Here is a 26,414-nt window from a genome sequence, read left to right on the forward strand (position 1 = left end):
CGCCTCACCAACAATTTAGGAATTTTAAACTCTTGGGGCAGCTAGGTGGTGCAGTGGATAGAGCACTGGCCCTGACTGAAGTCAGGAGGACCTGAGTTCAAATACAGCCTCAGACCAAACACCTGACACTTACTAGCTGTGTAACCCTGGGCAAATCACTTAACCCCAATTGCCTAAAAAAAAAAAAAGGAATTTTAAACTCTTTCATCAGGTCTCTGGTGCTTCTCTTGTTAGGACTGGCTGACAAACACCAAGGTGATTAATAAGAGCACATTTCAAATGACAGCTCAGAGGAAACCCTAGGAGACACAGAAACCCAAATTAAGAGAATCATGGACAAGCTGGGATGAGTTTTTTTTGTTTTTTTTTTTTCATTTTGTTTTGTTTTGTTTTTAGGCAATTGGGGTTAAGTGACTTACCCAGGGTCACAAGCTAGTAAGTGTCAAGTGTTTGGTTCGAGGCCGCATTTGAACTCAGGTCCTCCTGACTTCAGTCAGGGCCAGTGCTCTATCCACTGCACCACCTACTTGCCCCTGGGATGAGTTCTTAAAGGCTCTATCTCTCACGCACAGTCTCCAAACAATATTTGCAGGTAAAAAAACTTACTCTTTCAGGCATTTCTCAAGCTACAGATTTGTTTGAAAGGTTGTGGGTTTGTTTTTTTTTTTTAATGTCAGTCCATTTTTGCAACAATCTATGTACACATGATCCATTGTAAGACTTGGGGTATTTTGAAATAGCTTCCCAACCCCTACATATGCAGGAAAGAGCAAGATACCTTCCACCAAAGAAAGAAAAAAACAGGCCTTCCTTCTGTAGATGGAGAAAATGCTGCAATAAAAATAACAAATAATGAAGATGCTTCCTGATTGGTAACTGCTTGTGGCTGGCTTACACTCACACTGTTGTCTCTACAATATTCTACGCAAATACAGTTTTAAGGATCAAATGTTGCCTTTAAAAATGAAGTTCTAACTGGTACAAGAGAAAGGTTTATTATAATAGTAACAGCTCACATTTATATAGTGCTTTAAGGTTTGCAAAGTATTTTACATAAATTATTTCATTTGATCCTCACAACAACCCAGTAAGGATGGTGCTCTTATTACTGCTGTTTTACAGATGAGGAAACTGAGGCTAAAACATTAGGTGACTTGCCAAGGTCACCCAGCTAGTTAAAAAGTGACTGAGGCAGGATTCCCCACTCTAAATTGAGCACTGTGGACACTAAAATACCTGGCTACCAACAGGGGATCACAGGATCTCAGATTTAGAGCCAGAAGGGACTTTCAGAAGTCAAGTGTAGCCCCTCATCTTACAGTGAAGAAAACTAAGGCCCAGAGGAGACAGGGGACTTGCCCGGAGTCCCACAGAGAAATCACCAGTGGGACCAGGATTCAAGCCCAGGACTCCCAACAACAAGTAAAGTGCTGCCTCCTCAGTACTATGCCCAAAGCCCATCAAAACTCCAAATCTCTTCTCACTATTAAAACCACGGCTTTTTTTGCAGAGATTCTCCATCTCGTGTTCAATTTTTCCTGTTCTATCTTCTGTTTGTGTTTTCAAATTCTGCTTGAAGAGTTCTGATTTCCAACCTGATTTCATTCCTAATAATTTCTTCTAACCATTTTATTTCTCTTTTGAATCACTGCCTTCACCAAATGTTTATTGATATTAACTGAATAATGACTGCCAAAAAAAAAAGGATAAGGTTTTCAGTGAATTTAAATATAAAAAATACCTAACTGCTTTCAAAGATCTAGACATCTCCCCGGGTACTGAATATAAAGCAGGAGAAGAAGATGCAACTCCTGTCCCTACTCCAAGTGCCTCTAGATTGTCCATCTTCGTTTTCTTCCAGATCAAATGAACTTTCAATTCATTATTAGCCAATAATGTATGGTAGTCAACAAGAAGAGCTATTTAACACCTGAAGCAAACGCTATTAAGAAAGCAATGTTCTAATTAAATGGCTTTTAAGCTTTCTGATGTTCCTATGCTTGCATCATGAAAAAAACAGTAGAAGTCTATCCAACGAGCAGTATTTGCCAGGCTCCACCCCACCCCACTCCCCAGTGAACTATAACCTATTTTAACAGGTATTAAAAGAGAACTTCATACTCCTGCCATAGAAACCTGCGATCCTCCCAAAGCCTCCCTTTAGAGAGGGCTCTCATTCCCTCTCAGCTGTTCTGCTTGGTTTTGCTTCCACAAACATCTGGGCACCGTTTGGCACTTTCTTTCCCTTGTCAGCTCCTAGAATGCAGTTACTGTCTTTTTTTTCTTATTCATATCCCAAGCACTTAGCACAGCGTCTGAATCATACTAGGTGCTTAAAAAATGTTTACTGACTATTGATCCTTAGATAATTAACTACAACCCCCTGTACAAATCATCCCACTACTAATTTAATCTTTGCTTAAAGACATAGAGATTTGTACTAAATTAACACAGTACTAAATTAAGCCATCTAGACTGACAAGGAAATCTGTCCTATTTCTATGGAGTCACATCCTAGAGGAGCCCAAAGCCCCTAACAAACAAGAACACCATTTACCACTGAAAGAGATGTTCTGAACTAGATTACAATTGGTACTTACCCATAAACAAAAATAGCCATTCTAGAAAGCAGTTTGTAACTATGCCCAAAAAGCTATTAAACTGTGAATCCCCTTGGAATCAGTTGATAAGACCTATACCTCAAAGGGATCCTGTATTCATCCTAAATTTCTCCACTGCCTATCCCATCTACACTCAGGACTTTCCCACACTGGTATTCTGGATGTCTCATAATAGTATTTATAAAAGCAAAATAGGTCAAATATTCAATTCTGCCTCTTCCCTCTTTTCTCTAGTCTGTATCACTTTCCAAAAATAAATAGCATATGTCATTAAGAATGAGTATTTAAATTATTTCTCAGCAGCTACAGTAACACCATGAATCAAAGCTCCCATCACAGCTAAGAACAAATGGAAAAGTCTTCAAAGGAAAATCTGTCCACCTTTTGCAATGATGATGTTCAGCAGAGTGCTTGAGATGAAGTTACAGATGCTCACTCACCTTGAATACTTCAGAGAAGAAGCCAGACCCAATCTTTTCCCGGGTGAAGTCATCTAAACGTGTAAGTCTAGAAAAGGCACTTATGAGAGCTCGATATGAAGACGGCCACACTCTTCCCATCTGGGCCACATTTCCATCCCCTCCACTGCCCCCTTCCAAATCTTCCAAACGCTCTAATCGGGGAGGAAATCCTGCGATGGAATTCCGTTTGCTCCGATCCATAGTCCCAACAATCAATTTTTTCTTCTTTTAAGAAAGGACTCTTCACATCTTAAATTCTTGTTGAGTTTTTCTATACTGGTTTGACACTAAAACAAAAGAAAGAAGAAAAAACTATTTTACTAGTCCCATCAATAAATATTATCCAAAGCACACAGAGTGCCTAGCAGACTCCAGCTCCCTCCTAGGTATAAAGGCAAAACTTCATAATTTCTAACTTTCAAATATACTAACACTATTTGAAGACCCAAAACACAAAGAGTAAGTCAACAAGAATGTATTAAGCATTACTATGTGCCAGACGTTGTGCTAAACACTGGGCTACAAGCAGGTACCATGCTCTAATGGGGCTGAAGACATGGAAATAACTAGGTAATTTTAGAAGAGAAAATACAAGGGAGAGGAGAGGAGTGAAGGAATCTAGACAAGGCCTCCTGTATAAGGGAGCACCTAAGCTAAGTTTTGTAGGAATTCAGGGATTCTAAGGGGCAGAGACAAAGAGGTAAAACACTCCAACCATGAAAGAACGCCAGTACCAAGGCACAGAATTGGGAGAGGGAGGGTCATGTTCAAGAAAACAGTAGGAAAGGGGTGCAAAGGATAGAGCACCGGCCCTGGAGTCAGGACGACCTGAGTTCAAATCTGGCCTCAGACTCATCACTAGCTCTGTGACTCTAGGCAAATCACTTTAATCCCACCCCAGCTGTCTCTCCAAAAAAACAAACAAACAAAAAAAGTCAGCAAGAAAGCCAGGGGAGATGGATTATAAAGTCAGTGGAAGGGAGTCAAGTGTAAAGTATCTTGGAAGCAGGCTGTGAGGGGCAGAGCAGAGAGCTTCCTATCCGAGCCTCAAGTTAAAGCGTAGGAAGCCCCAAAAGTAGACTCAATAGAGGGAGATACAGTCAGCCCTGCACTGTAGGAAAATCCCACTGGCAATGCAGCAAAGGCTAGACCGGAGTGGGAAGAGACTCAAGACAGGGAGACCAGGACAACCCAACATCCATTCAAAGACACTGAAACAAAGACTTCAACAGCATAACACCATCCATTCAGCATTGTTCAGGTGCTGGGTCAGGCTTAAAAGCCACATTCACAAATAATACTCCCTGACTCTAGGACCCCCAAAATGCAGGTACTCCTTTGCTAGTGTAAATCAGAGCCCCTGCTCTCTGCATCTCCTTTGCATCACCTTGTGGCCAAATTTCTGGTGTGAGACTCTATAATTGGCCAGGCTGGTCCCCAAGCAGCAGGCATAAACTCATCACCAGCTCTACACCGAAGGCTGGTAGAACCTACCCAAGATCATGCTCCTTCGGCAAAGTCTTCAAGGACCTAGGGTCACAACTACGACACAAAAAGGCATCAAAGTAAGTCTTCAACAGAGGTATGCAAATATCTCTAAAATCTAATATTTTTAAATTTAATATAATTTACCTTTAACCAAAAAACTTAATACTAGCATATTATATATTTCATAACACACAGAAGAAAGGTTTTTAAAAGTGCCAAATAACCTGAAGAAAGACAGTATTTTCTTTTTACACAATTCCATCAGGCTTTGGGCTCTTTGTGAGCAATAACTATTTTTTGCCTTTCTCGTGTCCCCAGTACTTAGCACGTTGTACCTGACATATAGTAGGTACTTAATAAATGCTTGTTGACTAACTGAATGAATCAAAGAACCATAGAATAAGAGATTCAGGGCTGAAAAAAGGGACCTTAAAAGCCCTTGAGTCCAACCCCCCATTTTATAGTTGAGAAAACTGAGGCTAAAAGAGAATAAGTGACTTGCCCAGGCAGCTAGTTGAGCATCTGCGGAAGGATTTAAACTTGGGCCTTCCTCACTCCAAGTGCCGCATCCCATCTTGTGTGGGCAAACCGACTCTGTACCCAACACTAGGCTAGGCAAGAGATTACAAATATCAACGTATCAAGCAGGAAGAGGATAAAGCCCAGAGTGGCTGGGACATCAGAAGATGTTCTGTGAAAAAGAAAGCATCTGAACAGCCTCTTGAGGGATGCGGTTTCACTGACAAAGCTGGGCTAAGAATTAAATTAGTAGGAGAGGGGAAGTATAAGCAAAGGACAGAGGCAAGGACAGGAAGGGAATTGAGGAATGGGAAATAGTCTGGTTGAGGGGGATTTTAGAATATAAAATAAGGGTGGAAAGCTAGGTCAGAACAGGATTGCAAAGGACTCTGAACATCAGGCTAGGAAGCATGGATATGACCAAGCAGGTCATGCCTGGGGAATCACTGAGAGCTTGGGTCTTTACTGGCAAGATCTCTTTTTAGGGGAGAATAAACTACATCTTGGAATTACGATTGGCCTTATACTTCCCAGTGGAATTTGGGATTCTTTCAAGAAAACAGCAATAGAGTCAGCAAAGATGACCAGATCAGAATATTTCTGAGGCAAGATAAGACTGGAGGAGGCAATAGGAAAGACTAGACAAAAGAAAAAGGCAGGAGTTAGCTATGAACTGAATGTGGACTGAGAAGGAAAAAGAGAGAACATACATGCAAACATAAGAAAACATTGGCTATTAAATGTGAGGGCAAAATAAGGTGGGAATTACAATTAAAATGGAATGTGAAATTCAGCTACATTTTTTACATTTTCTGATTATCAATCAATCAGAAAGCATTTATTAATCAACTATTAGGTGCCAGAAACTGTGCCGGGTACTGGGGAAACAAAGACAAAGTGAAACTCTCCCTTCTCTGAAGGAGATAACACTCTGATGCAGGAGATAAATGCATATCTGTAGTGACATACAAAACAGATGTCAGATCAGTTCCTGCGGGTAGCAGGGAGACAGTGAGGAGTGTTGAGGGATGTTAAGTGGCCCCCTGAACTTGTCTTTTTGAGTTGCTGTATTTTCCAGAAACACTGGAAGCTGATATAATTTGTTGTTTGCACCCCAAACTGGATTCCCTGTGTGTCCCTGGGAATCAAGACAGGTCTAGACAGGGAAATTGCTTGTACAGCTGGGATCCGTGTAGATAAGCTGACCATCCTATCTTCACAGTCTAGCAGCTCCCAAGGGAAAAGAACATGGTTTTGCTATTGCTTTGCTCCTGCCCTTCAGGAAGGGTTCTGTCCTTTTCCCACCTTTTCCCCCTCTCATGCCACACCCCTTCAGGTGGAGATTTGTGTTTTCTCCTGCTTCCTCTGTCCTGCTGTTAAAAATATGCAAACTTCTGTATGGATTGTGAACTCTTTGGGCTCCACATGAAGGCTCATTTCTCTTGTAACAACCTACTTTTCACATAAGTTTCATGAAGTTGTGATTCTCTGCTGACAGGAGGCTCTGGCAATTGAAACAGGGTGGCAGCTGTGTGAGTAAAGGAAAGAGCACCCCTATAAGAGATGCTGTCAAAGCAGGGACAAGATGTGGCAGACGCCCAAATACGTGAGATGAAAGCATCTAAGCCTGCATGATTAAATGGGTGGTGGCGTCATTGACAAGACTGAGCAAGTCTGGGAGAGAGGTGGGTTTTAAGGAAGAGGAACGGAGTTCTGTTTGGGATGTGGTAAGTTTGCTTCGTCTATGGGATGTCCACTTCAAAACCCAGCAAGCGTATGGTAACTCAGAACTGGGGCTCAGGAGCTATCTGGAAATCATTCGTATATTACTGCATAATTAAATCGACATAGATTGATGAGGTCACCAAGTGCGACAGTGAAGAGAAAAAAGAAAAGAGAGCCCAGGACAGCCTTTCATCAGGGACCTAGGTCTAAGGAGTACACATGCTTAGTCAAAATGCTAGGGGGAGCCAAGATGGAGGAGTAAAGGAAGGGACTTGCCTGAGCTCTCCCAAATTACCCTCCAAACAACTTTAAAATAGCACCTCAAAATGAATTCTGGAGTGGCAGAAAAGAATGGGGCAAATTAATCACATAAGAGTCATGAAAGAACTTTTAATGGTGGAGGGGGAAATGGGAGGGAGAGAATAAGGCGGGGTTAAGGGTGGCAGGCAATGCTTGATCCTTACGCTCATCAGAATTGGCTCAAAGAGGGAATGATACACACACTCAGTTGGATATAGAAATCTATCTTAACCTTCAAGGAAGGAGGGGGGAGGGGGGTAAAAGAAGAAGAGGGGCAGATAGAAGGGAGGGTTGGATTGGGGAAGGTGGTCAGAAGCAAAACACTTCTGAGGAAAGACAGGGTAAAAGGGGGAGAGAGAAGGATAAAGAAGAAAAAAAACTAGTATGGAAAGAAATACACATTTAGTAATTATAACTGTGAATGTGAAAGGAATGAACTAACCCATAAAATGGAAGCAGATAGCAGAGTGGATCAAAAATCAGAATCCTAAAATATGGTGTTTACAAGAAACATACTTGAAGTGAAGAGACATATACAGAGTAAAGGTGAGGGGTTGGAGCAGAATCTATTATGCTTCACCTGAAGAAAAAGAAAAAGCAGAGGTAGTAATCATGATCTCAGACAAAGCAAAAGCAAAAATAGATCTAATTAAAAGAGATAATTAGGGGCAGCTAGATGGCTCAGTGGATAGAGCACCGGCCCTGGATTCAGGTGGACCTGAGTTCAAATGCAGCCTCAGACATATAACATTTACTAGCTATGTGACCCTGGGCAAGTCATTTAACCCCACTGCCTAGCCAAAAAAAAAAAAAGAGAGAGAGATAATTAGGGAAACGATATTTTGCTAAAAGGTGCCACAGACAAAATTTATAAGATGCAGACAAAGCAGTACTTAAGAGAAAATTTCCTATCTCTAAATGCTTATGTCAACAAAATAGAGAAACAGTAGATGAATTAATCAGGCATGCAATTTAAAAAAAACTAGAAAAAGAACAAATTAAAAATCCCTAATTAAACACCAAACTAGAAACCCTAAAAACTAAAGGAGAGATTAATTAAATTGAAATTAAGAAAACCACCAAACTAATAAATAAAACCAGGAGACAGTTTTATGAAAAAAAAAACACAATAAAATAGATAAACCATTGGTTAATTTGATGTATTTTTTCTGTAGTTTTTTTTATTCATTTTAAACTTAAATACAAAATGAGAAAAGAAAAATAAAACATTGCCATGTACACAGCAGAACATAACAGAGTTTTCAATACAAAACAATAAATTTTCATCTCAGGAAAACCTATATGATAAATAATACACACTGTTTTCAAAACTACCCAGCTTTTCTTTACTTCCTTGGAGGTTTTCTTTTGTTCTCTTTTTCCTTAATTTTTTCCCTTCTTTCCCCTCTCCCCACCCTAAAGTAGGCTACAATTAAGCTCAGATAAATATACATATACATAGATATCTATACTACACATGCTATTACTTTCCTAATATCCAGACCACCTGATCTGGGTCCTCCCTTCATTCCCTTATCACTTCCAATCTCATATTTTTAAAAAATCTGTGTTCATCATTACACCTATTAGATTGGCTAACATGACAAAACAGGAAAATGATAAATGTTAGAGAAGATGTGAGAAAATTGGAACACTAATGCATTGTTGGTGGAGTTGTGAAATGATCCAACCATTGTGAGAGCAATTTGGAACTATGCCCAAAAGGCTGTAAAAGTGTGAATACCCTTTGGCCCAGCAATAGAACTTCTAGAGCTGTATCCCAAAGAGATCATACAAATGGGAAAAGGACCCACAGGTACAAAAATATTTATAGCAGCTCTTTTTGCGGTGGCAAAGAATTGGAAATTGAGAGGATGCCCATCAATGGGGGAATGGCTGAGCAAGTTGTGGTATATGAATGTAATGGAATACTATTGTGCTATAAGAAATGATGAGCAGGCAGACTTCAGAAAAACTGGAAAGACTTGTACTGTCTGATGCAGAGTGAAGTGAGCAGAACCAGGAAAACATTGTACACAGTAACAGCCACATTATATGATGACCAACATTAACAGACAACCCTTCTCAGCAATACAAGGATCTAAGACCCCAACTCCAAAGGCCTCAAGATGGAAAATGCTATCCACATCCAAAGAAAGACCTATGAAGTTTGAATGCAAATTGAAGCATACTATTTGCTATTTTTTTCTTCTGTTGTATTTTGTTTCCTCTTTCTGGCATTTCCTCCTGTTGCTTCTAATTCTTATTTACATTACTAATGTGAAAATATGTTTAATAAGAATGTATATGTACAGCCTATATCAGATTGCACACCGTCTTGGGGAGGGAGGCAGAGAAAAATTTAAAACTCAAAAGTTTATGGAAGTGATTGTTGATAAATCAAAATAAATTAATTTTTTAAAAAATCTGTGTTTATGTTCTATCCTGTCCCTCTAGTAGAATGTAACCTACTGGAGAGCTAGGCTTCTCTCATCTTTACTTAGGTATCCCTAGCTTCAAGAAAAGAATCTTGTCAAACTCCATTTTTAAATAGATTTTCAAGTGCCAAAATAAAATACTACTAATATCATGGAAGGCGAAGCCCTTCTGCCCTCAGATTGGCCTTCCATTCCCTCGACCAGTAAACGTTATGATAACCTTATTACCTACAGAACAGGACAAGCTACTTCATCTCTGGATATCAGTTTCCTTATCTGGAAAATGAAAAGATTGGACTACAACACAACTACAGTCTGTTCCAGCTCTAAGTCTAAGCTACTACAATCCCTCCTCAAACACTTTAGTGAAGCTTCAAATGACTGATTCTTATTTGGGTAGCCACAGGTAGCAGCAAAGCTAAGTACCTAAGCAGAATCCCAAACTGCTCTATGAATCTACCACATGTGGATAATAAATTCATATTAAAACCCATGGGTTTTAACAGCTTCTTAAACAAACGTATCTTTTTTCAATTGATAAATGATCAAAGGATATGGGAAGATAATTTTCGGAGGAAGAAATCCAAGTTATATTTAAAAAAAGTTCTAAATCATCAACAAAGAAACAAATTTTTAAAACTCTGAGTTTCCACCTCACACCCATCAGATGGGCAAAGTTGGCCAAAAAAAAAAAAGAAGAAGAAAAGAAAATGGAAAATGCTGGAGATGCTATGTGAAAACAGGTACATTAATGAATTAGTATTACTGGAGCTGTGCACTGGTCCAGACAATCTGGAAGGCAATTTGTTCCATGTGCATAACCAACAGAATAGCAGAAAGAAATATAGTCCAAACCTCCATGATGATCTAGAAAATACACCAAACCAAATTCTGATTGGGAAATTCAAGAAAAGGGGTATATAAGTAGAAGACTATGTAATAAGAAAGAAGAAGGAGGCAGGAGGCAGAGTGTAAAACTTGAACCTGACTCTCACCTGAACTAGTCAAAGAAGAAAAGAATATATGTATACACATACATAGTTGGGTACAGAAATACATTTTACGCAACAGGGAAATAGGATGGAAAAGGGTAAAGAGAAAAGGAAATGAAAACTGAGGGAGTGCCTTCAATAGGGGAATGGCTAAACAAGCTGCGAATGTAATGAATTATTATTGTGCTATAAGAAATGATAAAGTGGATAGTTTCAGAGAAATCTGGCAAGAATTGTATGTACTGATACCAAATGAAGTAAGCCAAATGAGAACAATTTATACAATAACAACAATATTGTAAAGAAAAATAACTTTGAACAGGAACTCTGATCAATACAATGACCAACCACAATTCCCAGGTACTCAAAATGAAACAAACTACCCACCTTCAGAGATAAGAGAGGGACTCAAAATGCAGACTGAAGTACATTTTTTGTGTATGAATAAAGTAGAAATATACATTTAACATATATATATGTAAAATTTGGAACAACTTTTGTTTTTCTTGCTTTCTCAATGAGTGATGATTCAAGAGAAAGAATTTGGAATTGAAAATAAAATTTAACTTAATATAAAACAGCTGTTCATACCCTTTGACAACCCCCCCCCCAGTGATACCACTATCTCAAAGAGAGCAAAGAAAGAGAAAAAGTGCCCACATACACAAAAATGTTTATACCAGTTCTGTTTGTGGTGGCAAAGAATTGGGAATTGAAGAGGTATCCATCTATTAAGAGACAGCTGAAGAAGTTATGGTATATGAATATGATTAGGAATAATATTGTGCTATAAGAAATGATGGAGTTGGCAAAGAACAGGAAACTAAGAGGATGCCTATCAACTGGGGAATGACTGAGCAAGTTACGTTATATGATTGTGATGGAATACTACTGTTCTGTAAGAAATGATGAAGGGGATGGTTTCACAAAAACCTGGAGAGACTTTTATGAACGAAATGAAGTGAGCAGGACTAAGAGACATTGTACACACAGTAGCAGCAATATTGTAAAGATAATCCACTGCAAAATACTTAGTAACTCGAATCAACAGAATGAGCCGCCATATTTTCAAAAGACTCATAATGAAAAAAGCTATAAACCTCCAGATACAGAACTGACACAGTGAGTATAGACTGAAGTGCATTTTTTTCTTTCTTTCTTTTTCTTGTTTTTTTTTCTCCCAGAATATATGTAACGGAGAAATGTGTTTTATATGACTTCATATTTATAATGGGTTTTGTATTTCTTGCCTTCTCAGTCAGTGGCAGAGGGGACGAGAGGAGAGAGAAAATCTGGAACTGAAAATAAAATAAAATTGAATTAAAAAAACAAATGATGAAAGACACAGTTTCAGAAAACCCTGGAGAAATTTATAAGAATTGATGCAGAGTGAAGTGAGTAGAACCAAGTAAACAATTTATAAAATGACAACAATATTATAAAGACAAACAAGTTTGAAAGTCTTAATTTTAAGAACTCTGATCAATACAATGACTGACCACTACTTCACAGGATTCATGATGAAACAGGGTGTTGTTCATCCTTTATTCTTGAAGAGAACCAATGACATCACGAGGGTGATATCTTGACTTGTGAGTGGACTGGATTTAAGTGGGGCAGAGCTGCACAAAGCCATCAATCTCACTCTCTCCTCCAGAGTCACTGAAGTCCAGTGGCAAGACATAAGTCAAGACAACTGGCAATCAGCTCAGGATGAAACATGCTCTCTACTTCCTGATATAGAGATGATGGTCTCAGAGTGCAGACTGAGACACTTTTTTTAGACATGGACAATCCAAGAATTTGTTTTTCTTGCTTCCATACTGGGGAAGAGAGGAAAGTGGGTTACAGAGAAGGCAGATTTTTTAAAAATAAAATTTAATTATAAAAATAGGATTTAAGTATAAAATTTTAGAATACATTTGCTTCAGAATGACTTTTCAAATCTATTTACATCAACATTAGCTTTGGATCCTAATATAGTTCCACCCTCCTGCAAAGATGTGTGTATTTTTTGTACAATGATAACTAAAAATTTCTCCCCAGCCACTACCTCTATTAGAAAAGTGCGGATGGGGAAGATTATAAGGGTTCAGATCTACAAAGCAGTTGGATACAAGCAGCTGAGATGTGTTGTCCAAAATGTAGCAGCAGGGTAGGGATGTGTGGTCTGGACCTGTGATTTCTCCCTTTAGCACTTGAAATGTACAACTTCCCAAGTAATCTAGGCTACCAAGAGGTCAAGTCGGGCAGGTCCTGAACCCAGGTCTTACTGACTCTGAAGCCAGTTCTCTATCCTCAATGCCAAGCTGCTTCTCACCACAGATTACATGAGTAGCAAGTGTCTCAATAAACTGACAAGGGCTTAAGTCCCTACTCTGTTCTAGGCACTGTGGATATACACACAATAAATAATAGAGTCCCTGTTCTCAAAGAGGTAACATTCTATGGGGAAGGGCAAGACGGGGCTTGGGAACAAAATGTACAAATGTAAATAAAGCACATACAAAATGCAGAAAAATGAATAGAACATAATTTGTGGGGGTAGGAGATGGGAAAGTACATGGGGGTGGGGAGAAGGATCAGGAAAGGCTTCATGGAGAGGCAGTAGCTGGGTGGAGCTTTAAAGGCAGCCAGGCACTCTAAAAGGCAGAGGTGATGTGGAATCAATGGCAGGTCTGTGGGGAAAGCCACGGCAAACGCACAGGGACAGGAAATGAAGTGTTATATTAAGCTACACCCAAGAAAGCCAGTGTGGCTAAAGTGCAGAATGCCTGAAGGGTAATGATATATAGTAGGCCTGAAAAGGCAAGGGAAGACAGATTATGAAGGGCTTTAAGTGACAGACAAAGGACTTTATGTTATATCCTAGACAGGGGAGCAGCTCAGTCAGTCCTGAGCTCTGGGAAACCATGCTGGCAGCTCTGTGGAGGATGGAGCAGAGAGGCAGGAATAGCAATGAGGAGGCCACTGCACTAGTTTCTGTTGTCTTCCTCCATTAAGATGTCAAGTCCTGGAGTACAGGGACTGTCTTGCTTACAGTTGTTTGTATCCTCAATGCCTGAGGCATAGAAAGTATTGAATAAGCATTTTTTTCACTGATTCATAGTCCAAGCTGTTGTTGTTTGTCCTTCATTCTCAAAGAGGACCAGTGACATCAGGGAGGTGATGCCATGACCTGCAAATGAACTGGATTTAAGTGAGGGAGGCCTGTGCAAATTCACCAGCCTCACTCCTCCAGAGCCATCTGGGTCCACTGGCCAGATATAGATCAGGATGCCTGGAGACGGCCCCAGATGCAGGGGAGATCTTGGCCTTTTTAAACTAAGGTCTTTCTCAAGTCTCAGTTTGTCTGAGGCAAAGCCCATTCAGTGATTATGGCTAGGTAAGAAATGAGGCAAAAAAAGGGCCTCTTTTATCTGGTGAAAAAAAAAATCAATCTGGGAAGGGAAGACTCTCAGGATTTCTGGACAAAACAGAAACAATTGGTATTTACACTCATTCTGAGCCAACAAAACTCAAACAATGACCAAGTGAGGCTTGGGCTGGGACCTATTAATCAATGAGAGCCTGAGTGATTTGGATTTAAGGCATGGTCCTTAAAAAAAGAAATCTAAAGCAATGGCTATGTGAATGGATAAGAGACAAGTGCCAGAGATGTCTGTGGGTAGACATGGGAGCAGTTGGCAATCACTCGGAATAGGGGCAGGAGCGGGGCGGGACATGAGGATGACTAGGAAGAAGGTTTGGAAGCTGGTTAAGTATCCTTGAGTAGGAAGGTTACTCTATTTTAGGAAAAACAGATCCACACTTCACCAGAGCAACAACAACAATGAATGATTAGTCTTGTTCTCAGGAATATAAATGAGTTTTTGAGAGGCTTCAGAAGGCTAAATAATTATGCAGTTCACAAAATTACAACAGGTTTTTTTTCAAGTGATTTGTTTACTTGTTTCAAGTGATTTGTCATTAGTTAATAAACTGGGAAGCTCAAAAATGAAGTTTCCTTCACAAAACAGGTTTTTCTTCTATAACCTGTGTAGACTAGTTTGCTATTCCTGAGCTGGTTCTGATTGATATTAAAATTAATTAATTTTCCCAATGAAGGGACAACATTTTTTTTTAAATGAGGAGCTCAGATGGGGGCTGAAAGAAAATTTAAAGATACCAGTAAAAAAAAAGTTGCTTTCCAACTGGTAGAGAGAGATGTTAAACGTCCTATGCCCAGAATCATATTTGTTCTTGATTTGAGGATAACGGGACTTTGTTTCTCAAATGGTTGTCAGAGGAAACCCATTCACTTGTTAGGCCTTCTGATGTTCACAGGCCCTCAATTTAAAATAGCTCCAGAAAAACAGCTCCTCAGCCTATGCCCCAGGTTTACTGCCCTAAGCTCTCTTGTTTTTCCATCAGAAAAATATTTTCCAAACAAAATTAGAATATTTGTCACTCATTATACTCATTGGCTAAGAAAGCTTTGACTATTCTCTAATGTCTACACCACTCACTCCCCTGAAGCCAGGAAATCAATTCTGGAAAAGCAACAAATTTCCACTTAGGCTAAAAACTGATAGCTTTCCCTCACTCACCTCTGGCAGACGTGAACCCCAGGCATTAATGTGAAAGATGTGCTAAAACCTTCAACACAAAAGACATGCCAACTGTTCTTTAACATTGTTTGCTACCATTCAAAAATCCATTGTCCCTCATCCCCTTCAATTTTCTCTAACAAACAATCACACACAGTACCAGAGGCAGCTGTGTCATGCCCAGAACACTAAAACACACTGGGCAGAAGGAAGATACCCCAAACTGGCAAGATTCTGCAATCTTCATGATCTCCAACCAAGGACACTCACTAGGATGCCCTGAAAAGAGCACAGAAAGACAGCAAAAACTCTCTAAAAGCCAGATAGTTTTTAAACTTTCTGAGCAAGGAGTAAAAACCACAACATGTCATCTTAACACTGTCACTTTCTTCTCCTATTTCTACAGTGGTTCCTACATGCTTGGGAGTTAAGGAAGTAAACTCATCCAAAAGCCAACCAGGGTTCATTCATCTGCCTACATCTGGTGTCCTACAGCCCTGAAGACTTCCTTCAGGATTCCTGCACAGATGCTGACAAAGGAGTTTTGGGTTGCCCAGACCAATCACATGGGTTTACATGGTAGTTAGGTTTGCTCAGCAAGCATTGTTTCTAGGACTCAAAGCAGGAAATGTGTCCATCAGATACATTTCAGGATGATTGCCTAATTAAAAATAGAAGTAATACTGCTGTGCTGTTGAGTTTGCCATCCTACTGTCAAAGGCTAAGCTTCACTTTTCATTCAAGCCAGAAAAGTTGTCATTCCCTCTGAAATTTTCCCCACGTATACACAATGATATAATCTTAGCTCCAGATATATCAAAATCTGATTCTTAAAACTGGGTCGGGCTCTTTGAAACGTTTCCTATTTTTGAGCTCACACAGCCTCCAATGCCCTGCTCCAAGGTCTAGAAAAGAATCATAAAAACCTAGATCAGGGGGTGAAGAACTGCAGCCTCAAGGTCACATGTAGCCCTTTGACTAGGTCCTCAAGTGCAGCCCTTTGACTGAATCCAAACTTCACAGAATAAATCCCCTTAATAAAAAGATTTGTTCTGTAAAATTTGGCCTCAGTCAAAAGGCCGCACCTGAGGACCTAGGAGGCCACATGTGGCATCTAGGCTGAAGGTTTCCCACCTGTGTCTTAGATCCTAGAAATCTTCTGGCCTGTTGTGAAATCATGAAGAACAAGCATGGCACCAAAGAAGAGATAAGAGAAGACAAAACTCCTCTACAGAGATGTGGGTCCACAGGTGTGGTGTATTGCATATAATGCCAGATTTTTTCAATGTACTGATTAGTATTGCTGACTTTTTTTTCTTATCTTCCTCTTTTTCTTTTTGTAGAAAAATAATTTGTTATAAGGAATGGCTCCCTAGGAGGTAAGAGGGGAAGAGATACCAGAGGATATTTAGGCAATGTAAAAACAAAAGATATCAATCAATAAACATTTATTAAGCACTACTATGTGCCAGGCACTGTGCTAAAGACACAAAAAAAGGCAAAAGGCAGCTCCTGCCCTCAAGAAGCCAACAATCTTTAAGCCTTCTGGCCCCACCGGGTAGAAAGACCTGGATATTATCAAAAAAACAATACAGATAAAGACTTACTATTTTTCACTATGACAGACACTGGAAATACAAAAATAAGACAATTCCTGCCCTCAAGGAACTTACATTTTTATTTTGATACGTTCAAAATACAGAGTAATACAGAGGGTTGGGAGCCACTAACTAAAAATTGGGGGGAATCAGGGAAGACTTCTTAGAGGAGGTAGGACCTAAAGTAAACCTTGAACCTGAGTTCCAAGAGGTAGAAGTGAAAAAGGAGAGCATTTTTTGTATCACTCAAAGGCACAAAGGTGAGAAATGGTGCATCAGATACAGAGAATCAGCAAATATCAAGTAACAGCAAATAGATCAGTCTGGCTAGAGTTTAGAGTACCTAAGAAACACAGATGTGTCATCAGTCTGAAAAGACAGGCTGGAGCCAGAATATGAAGGGCTTTAAATATTAAATAGAGCGAGGCAAAAAACATATACCAGATGCCCACTAGGTGCTAGGCACTGTACTAAGTGCTGGGAATAAAAAGAAAAGCAGAAGGCAGTATCTGTTCTTAAGAAGCTCAAAGTCTAACATAAGAGAAGACATGAAAACAACTACATGTTATCAAGCTACATACAGGAAAATTTGGAGGTTATCAATTGAGAAAAGGCACTAGCATCAAGGGGGATCTGTAAAGGCTTCTTTGCAGAAAGTGGGATGTTGGCTGAGAATTGAGGGAAGCCAGGAGGTGGAGATAAAGAAGAATTCCATGCAAGGAGGCCAGCCACTGAAAATGTCCAGAGTTGGAAGACAGAGCGTCATGTTTGAGGAAGAGTAAGCAGGCCAGTGTCACTGTATAGAAAAGTATGGGGCAGAGAATGGGGAGGGGGGGAGAGACAAGAAGAGTGGATGGGAGTAGGAAAGGTTAGGAAAGGCTCTGAACATCAAAAGCCTTTACTTTTGAACTTAGAGGTAATAGAGAGCCAGAGAAATGTATTTAGTAGGAAGAAGTGATACGGTCAGACTTTTGCTTTCAAAGATCACTTTGACAGCAGAGTGGAGAATGGTCTGCAGTGGGGAGAGACTCAAGGCTGGCAAGCCTCCCAGCAGCTAGTGCAACAGTTTATGTGTGAGACAATGAGGGCCTGTACCAAGGTGGTGGCAGTGTCGAGGAGAGAAGACGATATACCTGAGAGATGTTATGAAGCTGAAATCAGTAGAACGTGAAACAGATTTGGATATGAGGGTGAAAGAGTAAGGAGCTGAAGATGACACCTAGGTTGGAAGCTAGAATGACTACAAGGGTGGCAGTATCTTCAACAATAATAGGGAAGTTTAGAAGAAGGTATGGAGGCAGCTAGGTGGCGCAGCGGATAAAGCACTGGCCCTGGAGTCAGGAGGACCTGAGTTCAAATCTGGCCTCAGACACTTGATGCTTACCAGCAGTTGTGGGACCCCTGGGCAAGTCACTTAACCCCACTGCCTAGCCAAAAAAAAAAAAAGGAGGTATGGTTTAGCAGAGAAAAATAATCATTTCAGTTTTGAACATGTTGAGTGAAATCGAGAAAGTCTATGTCTATTCAGTTCAAGATGTCCAATAGGCAGCAAGCCTAGAGGTCAGCAAAGAGGTTAGGGCTAGACAAGCAGATTGGAGAATCAGCAGCATAAAGATGAAAACTGAATTCATGGGAGCTGATGAAATCACCAAGTATAAAAGGACAAGAGAAAAGAGCCCAGGCCAGAGCCCCTGTGCAACACTCAGAGTTAGTGGGCCTGACCTGGATAAAGATCCAGCAAAGGAGACTGAGAGGAGCAGTCCGAAAATCAGAAGACAGCAATGTGCTGAAAACCTAGAAAGGAGAACATCAAGAAGAGGTTGACAGGCAGTGTCAAAGACTCAAGAGGTCGAAAAGGATGAAGACTGAGAAGAGCTCATTAGATTTGATAATAAAGAGATCAATAATGACTTTGGAAAGGGAAATTTCAGCTGAATCATAAGATTAGAAGCCAGCCTGTAGAAAATTAAGAAGAGAGTGAGGGGAAAAGAATTTACAGCCTTCCCAAAGTTAGCCACGAAAGGCATGAGATACGGGATGACAGATAGTGGGGCTGGATCAATCAAGCGAGTGTTTTTTGAGAATGGGGAAAACATGAGCATGTTTGTAAGCAAAAGGGAAGCCACCAGTGGACAGAGAAAGACTGAAGGTAAGCGAGAGACTGGGGATGATAAAGGGGGAAATCTGTTGGAAAAGGTAGAGATCACTTGTGCATACAGAGGAGTCAGGCTTGGCAAGAAGGGACACCTCTGCATGTGAAACAGAGATGAAGGAAGAGATGGTAGAAAGCATCTAAGCATGTGAGATGGAGAGAGGGAGAGACCAGAGAGTTCTTAGTGAATGGTCTCAATTTTTTTCAGTAAAACATGAGCGAAGGTTCTCAGCATGAGAAGGTGGGAGGAAGGAAAGCCAGAGGAGATTTAAAGAGGGATGAGAAGGTTTGGAAGAGCTGCTGTGGTGAGTGGGATAGTGAGTTAACTGGGGAGGTTTAGAAGAAGTTGATATTTTAGGGAGGTACAAAGACAATGGGAGTCACTAAAGCTTCTTGAACAAGAGAGTGGCCCAGTCCAAACTCTGTTTTAGAATTATCAATATTAGCAACTATATGGTAGACATATTGGAGACAGCAGAAGCTGGCGGCAAGAAAACCAATTACAAGAAGAGATGTAGGAGAAGTGAAATCAACAAAGACTGAGCAACTGATCGGGGGGAGGGTGTGCCAGAAGTGAAGGAAAATTAAGAGTAAAGAATGATTCCAAGGTCACAAACCTGGGTGACTAGAGGATTTCTACACCTGACAGAAATGGAGAACTTAGGAGGAAGGATGGGTTGAGGAAGAGAGATAACAAGTTGGCAATATGTATTAAGTCTGATACATTCAGAACACTATTAAAGAGGCAGCTGGAGATGTACAACTGGATCGCAAGAGAAAGATAAGGGCTGGCTATGCTCATATCAGCATCATCTCCATAGAGATGAGAGTTGGATCCACGGATGATGAGATGGAATTCTGAAGACATAAAGAGAAACATTTTCAATGACGAGAAATAATGGGATTTTTCTGAGGAAACCAATGTAGACACATAGTGAATTCACCAACCAACTTAGACTTTTAAAAAAGAAATGTATCTCGTAGAGAAGATAGATGAAAAGAGATGGATTCCATGATAATACAGTCAGATGAATTCAGAACTGGTTGGATGTCTGGACTCAAAGCGTTCTAACAGCTCAATGTCAATACGGCAGGAAGTTCCTAGTGGAATATCCCAAGAATTTGTACTTGGTCCTCTCCTGTTTAACATTTTTATCAGTGACTTGGATAAAGGCATACATGGTATACTCGTTCAATGTGAAAATGACATATAGCTGGGTGGAATAGCTAGCACACTGGATGACAAAGTCAAGAGCCCAAAGGCTCCTGACAAGCTAGGGTACTGGGATGAACCTATTAAGATAAAATTCACAAGGCATAAGTGTAGTCTTACATTTGGGTACAAAAAAGTCAACTCCAAAAATATAAAATGGGAAGCATGGTTAGGGAGCAGGTATTCTGAAAAGGATCTCACAGTTCTGGTGGATTGTAAGCTCAAAAACAGTCGAGTGTAATGTGGTAGCCAAAAAATCTAATGCCATCTTGGGCTGCATTAGGAGGAGCATAGCTTTTGGGAAGACAGGTAATAATCCCACGGTGACCACCTTTGTCATAATTCGTCTAGAACATTGTGTTCAGTTCTGGGCAACACAGTTTAAGAAGAACATTGACAGAGATTGGGACAAAGCCAAGATAGTGGAGTAGCAGGAAGAGTATAGTGAGTCTGCCTCCCACCCCCCCAAATCCCTGCCAACTTCACTCTCTCCCCAGCAAACTCTTCCAAACACATCTAGAAAATGCGCCAGAGCAAATCCAAATGGGGAAATCTAAGAGAAAAAGGCATAGTGAGCCACTTTTCTAGCTCAGGATAGCATAGGCGGACAGACAGCAAGATAGTCAGAAACTGGGAACAAAATCTGGCCATGAGCCATGCACAGGACAAGAGGAGGTGCACACTGGGGCACCAAGTATAGGGTGCACAAAATAGGTAGGTGCCAATGGATAGCTTTGTCACCCACCAACCAGTTCCAGGTCAAAGATCTAAGATGGACTAAGAAAACGTCCTGTGCCTAGGGATTAGGTGTGTATTGAGCAAGGAGGAAGTTCAGAAGCAAAGAGCAGCAATGTGGCTCAGACCCCAGGAACAGAGAAGAGTCTCAGCTCCAGCTTCCAGCCTAGTCTGAAGCCTTTAAGGAATAACCAAGACAAGAATCCCAGAGCAAAGGGAATCTGCAGTTCTGCCAGCTTCCCAGCAGGCTGACAGGAACTGAGTGCAGCAGCAGTCTAATGATGTTCAAACCCAAACCCAGGTCAGGAAACTGCAGAGCTCAGACCAGGAAGGCAGTGGTCATATTTTTGGGGAGCACTGAAAGCTTGCAAGTACCCAGCCTGTCTCTGAAATCCTGGAAGAACATAATACTTAATACCTCAAGAAGGCAGCAACAATACCAGCCCAGACCTTTCTTCCAGCAAGAGAGGGAAAAACAGAGACTGGGCCTAACATCAGGTCCAAAAACAGAAAGAAAGCTGGAAGAATGTTCAAAAAAAAAACACCTATTATGATGACAAGAGCACTCAAGACACAAACTTAGAAGAAAAGAATAACTCCAAAACATTTACAAGCAAGGCCTCAAAGAAAAACACAGCCTGGACACACAGTTAACTAAAATTCCTAAAAGAGATGAGAGGTTTTTTTAAGTTTTTAAAATGTGTTTTATAAATTAAATGAGTACTAGAAGAAAAAAATGAAAGAAAATTAGAGTTATGGAAGAAAGAACTGGAAAGGGAAACAACTTGGCCTAAGAGGTACAAAACCTTGCCCAAGCAACAAACTCCCTGAAAATCAGAATGCACCAAAGAGAAGCCAATGACTCCGCGAGACAAGAAATATTTAAACAAAGTCAAAAGAATGAAAAGAAAACTAGAAGAAAATGTAGGATAGCTCACAGAAAAAACAACCTGAAAAACAGATCAAGGAGAAAAAAAATTTAAGAATCATTGGACTACCTTAAAGCTATGAAAGCTATGACCAAAATAAAAGGCTTAAACATTATGTTTCAAGAAATCTTATTACCACATTTGATCCTCACAACAACCATGGAAAGCAGATGTTATTACTATCCCCATTTTACAGATGAGGAAACTGAATCAAACAGAAATTTAAGTGACTTGCTTGTGATCACACAACCAATGTGTAAGGACAAATTTGAACTCAGGTCTTCCTGACTCAGCACTCTATCTATTGTGCCAAGAATCAGGAATTTGTTCTGCTTGACTACAAATATTTATAATGGATTTTGTTTTTCTTGATTTTTTTTTTCAGGAAAGGATATAGGAGAGAGAGAATTCAGAACTGAAAATAAAATAAAATTCAATTTTAAAAATAAATTGAAATGATGGAAAATGCTATCTACATCCAGAGAAAGAACTGTGGAGTCTGAATGCAGATCTAAGCATACTATTTTCACTTTTTTTGTTGTTTTAGGGTTCTTTTTGTGGTTTTTCCCTTTTCTGTTTCTTCTTTCATAACATGACTAATGTGGAAATATGTTTAACATGATTGCACATGTATAACCTAAGAATTCATAAGCTGAAAGAATCCACCAATCACCTACTGAAAGTGGACCCAAAATGAAAACTCCCAGGATCATTATAACCAAAATCCAGAGCTTCCCAGCCAAAGTAAAAATGCTGCAAGTACCCAAAAAAAAAGAATTTAAGTACTGAAGAGCCAGTCAAGATTACACGTGGTTTAGCCACCATTATAAAGGAGCAAAGAGCTTAGAATGCATTATTCCAGAAAGCAAAGGTTATAGACTTAGAGCCAAGAATAACTTACCCAGCAAAACTACGTATAATTCTAAAGCTACAAAAATGAAATATCAGAATTCCAAGCATTTCTGATAAAAAGGCCAGAGCTACATAGAAACCCTGAAATGTAAACACAGAAGTCAAGAGAAACACAAGAAGATAAACATGAGGGGCAGCTAGGTGGTGCAGTGAATAGAGCTCTGGCCTTGGAGTCAGTAGGACCCAAGTTCAAATCCAGCCTCAGACACTTAACACTTACTACCTGTGTGACCCTGGGCAAGTCACTTAACCCCTATCACCTCACCAAAAAGAAAGAAAAAAAAAAGATAAACACTAACAATGATAAAGGCCTAAATAAGGATAAAAACTGCTCACAGTCTAACATGGGGAAATGACATACATGTCCCCTCTGAACCCCATCATCATCAGGAATCACAAAGGGAGTCCAAAGGCCTGGGCATGGTTGTCTTAAGTCTTAATGGTCTTTAAAAAAAAAAACCAATGGAAAGGGAAGAGAAGAGGAATACACTGCAAAGAAAAGGTTAGGGAAAAATTATCCTGTATAATCAGGTTCCACAAATAGCAGTCTATACAAAAAATGAGGAAATCAGGTGGAAGGAGCAGCTGACAACTGAACTTCATGGTCATCTGAACAGATCATAGAACAGAAGAACACACACACAGAGTTAGGTACAAAACTACATTTTACTAAACGGGAATAAAGGGAAAAGAGGAAGTGGAATTAAAAGAAGGGTAGATTATGGCAGGGATTAGGCCTAAACAAAACAAACTCAGCAGCTAGGTGGCTCAGTGGATAGAGTGCCAGGCCTGGAATCAGGAAGACTCCTCTTCATGAGTTCAAATTCAGCCCCAGACACTTATCAGTTGTGTGACCCTGGACAAGTCACTTCACCCTGTTTGCCTTAGTTCTTCATCTGTAAAATGAGTTGAAGAAGGAAATGGCAAACCATTCCATGATCTTTGCCAAGAAAATCCCAAATGGGGACATGAAGAAAAGGACATAACTGGAAATAACTGAATAACAACAAAACATCTTCAGAATCTTCCTAAGACAATTCAGACAGAATCGATTCAATTTTCTGGCATGGTACTGGTAGACTGTCCAGGTTTCATAAGCATATAATAATGAAGTCAGCACAACAGCTCTATAGATCTTAAGTTCAGTATGCAACCTAATATCTCTTCTCTCCCACACTTTATTTCAGAGCCTTCCAAATGCTAAGCTAGCTCTGGCAATGCATGCATCAACCTCATCATCTATGTGGACATCTCTAGAAAGAATACTGCCAAAGTATACTGTGAACTTTTCCACAGCATTCAAAATTCCTCAATTTGCTATAACCAACATCTCCATGTATGGGTAGTACAGTGCTAGCTAGTGGAGAACCTCTGTTTTCTTGGTGTTGATTGTTGGGTGAAAATTAGCACAAGCCGCAGAGGATCGATCCATACTTTGGTGCAGCTCAGCCTCAGAAGCTGCACTGAGTGCATGATCATCTATGAACAAAAACCAGCTCTCTCCACCTTAGTCTTAGCTTGCAGCCTTTTCAAGTTAAATAGTTTACCACCAGTGCAGTGGCTGCCGTTTTTTTTGTCCTCTTTGAAGGAGTCTGCATTGCACAAAACATCATACTAAAAAGCATGGAATCAAATACACAGGCCTGCTTCATTCACTCCACTGGTGATTGGGAAAGCATGAAAGCATCGTCCTTTATCCAGAACCCATGCAAGCATGCCATCATGAAACCAGTGTACAATACTGACGAACTCCAGGCAACCAATTTCACCATGATCTTCTACAAACCCTCATAACTGATAGTATCAAAGGCCATAGTCAGGTCCATAAACATTGTATGTAAGCCTCTGTTCTGCTCCTGGCACTTCTCCTGGAGTTGCTGAGCAACATCCATCATGTCAACCATTCTTCAGTCCTTTCTGAAGCCACACTGGCTCTCGGGTAGACGATAACCTTCCAGGTGAAGATCGACCAATTAAGGAGATGTCTGGCAAGAATCTGGCCAGCAGCGACTAAGACCGTCTTTCCCTTCCTCCCTTTCCCCCCCCAATCCCAATGACTGTCACAGAACAGCCTGTTTCCTTTGCCTTTCTGGAGATTGACAATGGAGGCATCTCTGAATTCCACCAAGCACTTTGCCATATGAGAGGAACCCAATGGCATTTAAAGCCTCCTTTTCAGTTGGAAGTTCAGCTAGAAAGGGATTGACTTCAACCTGAAGTATTCAGTCAATGGCTTCAGCCTTGGTTGATGACATTCTGTTGAGAACACTAAGGAAGTGTTTGACCCATCTCTAGAGGATCGTGTCCTTATCAGCCCTGAATAGCTGAGATGCACCATAGGTACTTGGCCCATAAACAATCTTCAGGGCATTGTAGAAGTGCTTTGGATTGTTGTTATTAGTATCAAACTGAATCTCATCTGCCTTTTTACTGAGCCAAGAATCCTGCATCTCGCTAAGCTTCGCTCACACTTTACTTTTCATGGAGTTAAACGCTGCTTTTTTAGAGATGGACAAACTGTCCCGCTGGTTAAGCTGGTGGAGCTCTCATTTTTTATTTGGCAGCTTCTGAACTTCCCCATCATTTTCATCAAACCAATCCTAATGTCTGCGAGTGTTCTGGCCCAGATAAGCAAATGCAGTGCTGTACATCAAGTCTCTGAAAGCTGCCCATTCCTTTTCTGCTCCAGTGTTGTTAGCTGCGTGCTGACTCAGCTTTCCCTCCAGGTCAACAATAAATTGTTCACGCATGGAGATGATACGTAAGGACAGATTAAAGGAAGAGTGCATGTCTGGCCTAAGAGAAGGCTCAGGGGAGGCATGTTGATCTGAAGGTCTATCACAGGAAAGGGGGATTCAATTGTTCTATTTGGCCTCAGAAAGCAAAATCAGGAGCAATGAGCTGAATGCAGATTGAAGCACACTATTTGCTAGTTTTTTTCTCTTCTGTTGAGTTTTGTTTCCTCTTTCTGGTGGTTCCTCCTATTGGTTATAATTCTTATTTACAATATTACTAATGTGAAAATGTTTAATAGGAAAGTATATGTATAGCCTATATCAGATTGTGCACCATCTTGGGGAGGGTGGCAGGAAGGGGGAGAAAAATTTCAAACTCAAATGCATATGGAAGTGATTGCTGATAAATCAAAATAAATTAATAAAATAAATAAAATAAAAATCAGGAGCAATGAGCAGAGGTTGCAAAGAGGAAAGTTTAGGCTTGAGGTTAAGAAAATCTTCCTAACAATTAGAGCTGTATAAGAGTGAAACGCTTCCTATCAAGAGGTAGCAGGTTCCTGCTCCTTAGAGGTCTGCAAGAAGGGATTGAATTGCCACTTGTCAGATTTGTTCTAGTAAAGGTTCCTTCAGGTATGGGCTGAACAAAATGGCTGCTGAGGGCCCTTCCAGCTCTCAAATTCTGTGATTCTGTAAGACCACCAAGAGAGTATAGAGAGAAAAGGGTCTAGGACAGAACACTGGGATATACCCACACATAGGGACTAGCATATGGATAATGACTACGCAAAGGAGACCAGGAAAGATCAGTCAGGAAGAGAACCACTATCTTAACAGAAGAATATCATCATGAAAACCCAGGAAGGAGAGAATATACAGAAGGAGAGGGAGAATAACAGAGCCAAACACTACAGAAAAGTACAAGAAACTTGAAGACAGAGAAAAGGCCATTGGATTTAGCCTCCCTGATAGTGGTCATCCATCCCTTTCCCACTCACTACAAAGTA

The 26,414-nt window shown here is 40.3% G+C and overlaps 1 protein-coding gene across 2 annotated transcripts in view; it reads right to left on the reverse strand.

The window, feature by feature from the left end:
* TESK2 (testis associated actin remodelling kinase 2) overlaps nt 1-26,414 on the reverse strand; it is a 146,731-nt gene that overhangs the window by 112,004 nt on the left and 8,313 nt on the right. For both annotated transcript variants that reach the window (XM_078156606.1, XM_020987577.2), the window contains exon 2: nt 3,062-3,369. In XM_078156606.1, coding sequence (XP_078012732.1) covers nt 3,062-3,283 — 222 coding nt within the window. In that variant the 5' untranslated portion in view covers nt 3,284-3,369. The remainder of the gene's footprint in view (nt 1-3,061; nt 3,370-26,414) is intronic.

This window comes from Phascolarctos cinereus, unplaced genomic scaffold (assembly GCF_003287225.1).
Source record: "Phascolarctos cinereus isolate Bilbo 61053 unplaced genomic scaffold, phaCin_HiC Scaffold_5;HRSCAF=322, whole genome shotgun sequence".
NCBI lineage: Eukaryota > Metazoa > Chordata > Mammalia > Diprotodontia > Phascolarctidae > Phascolarctos > Phascolarctos cinereus.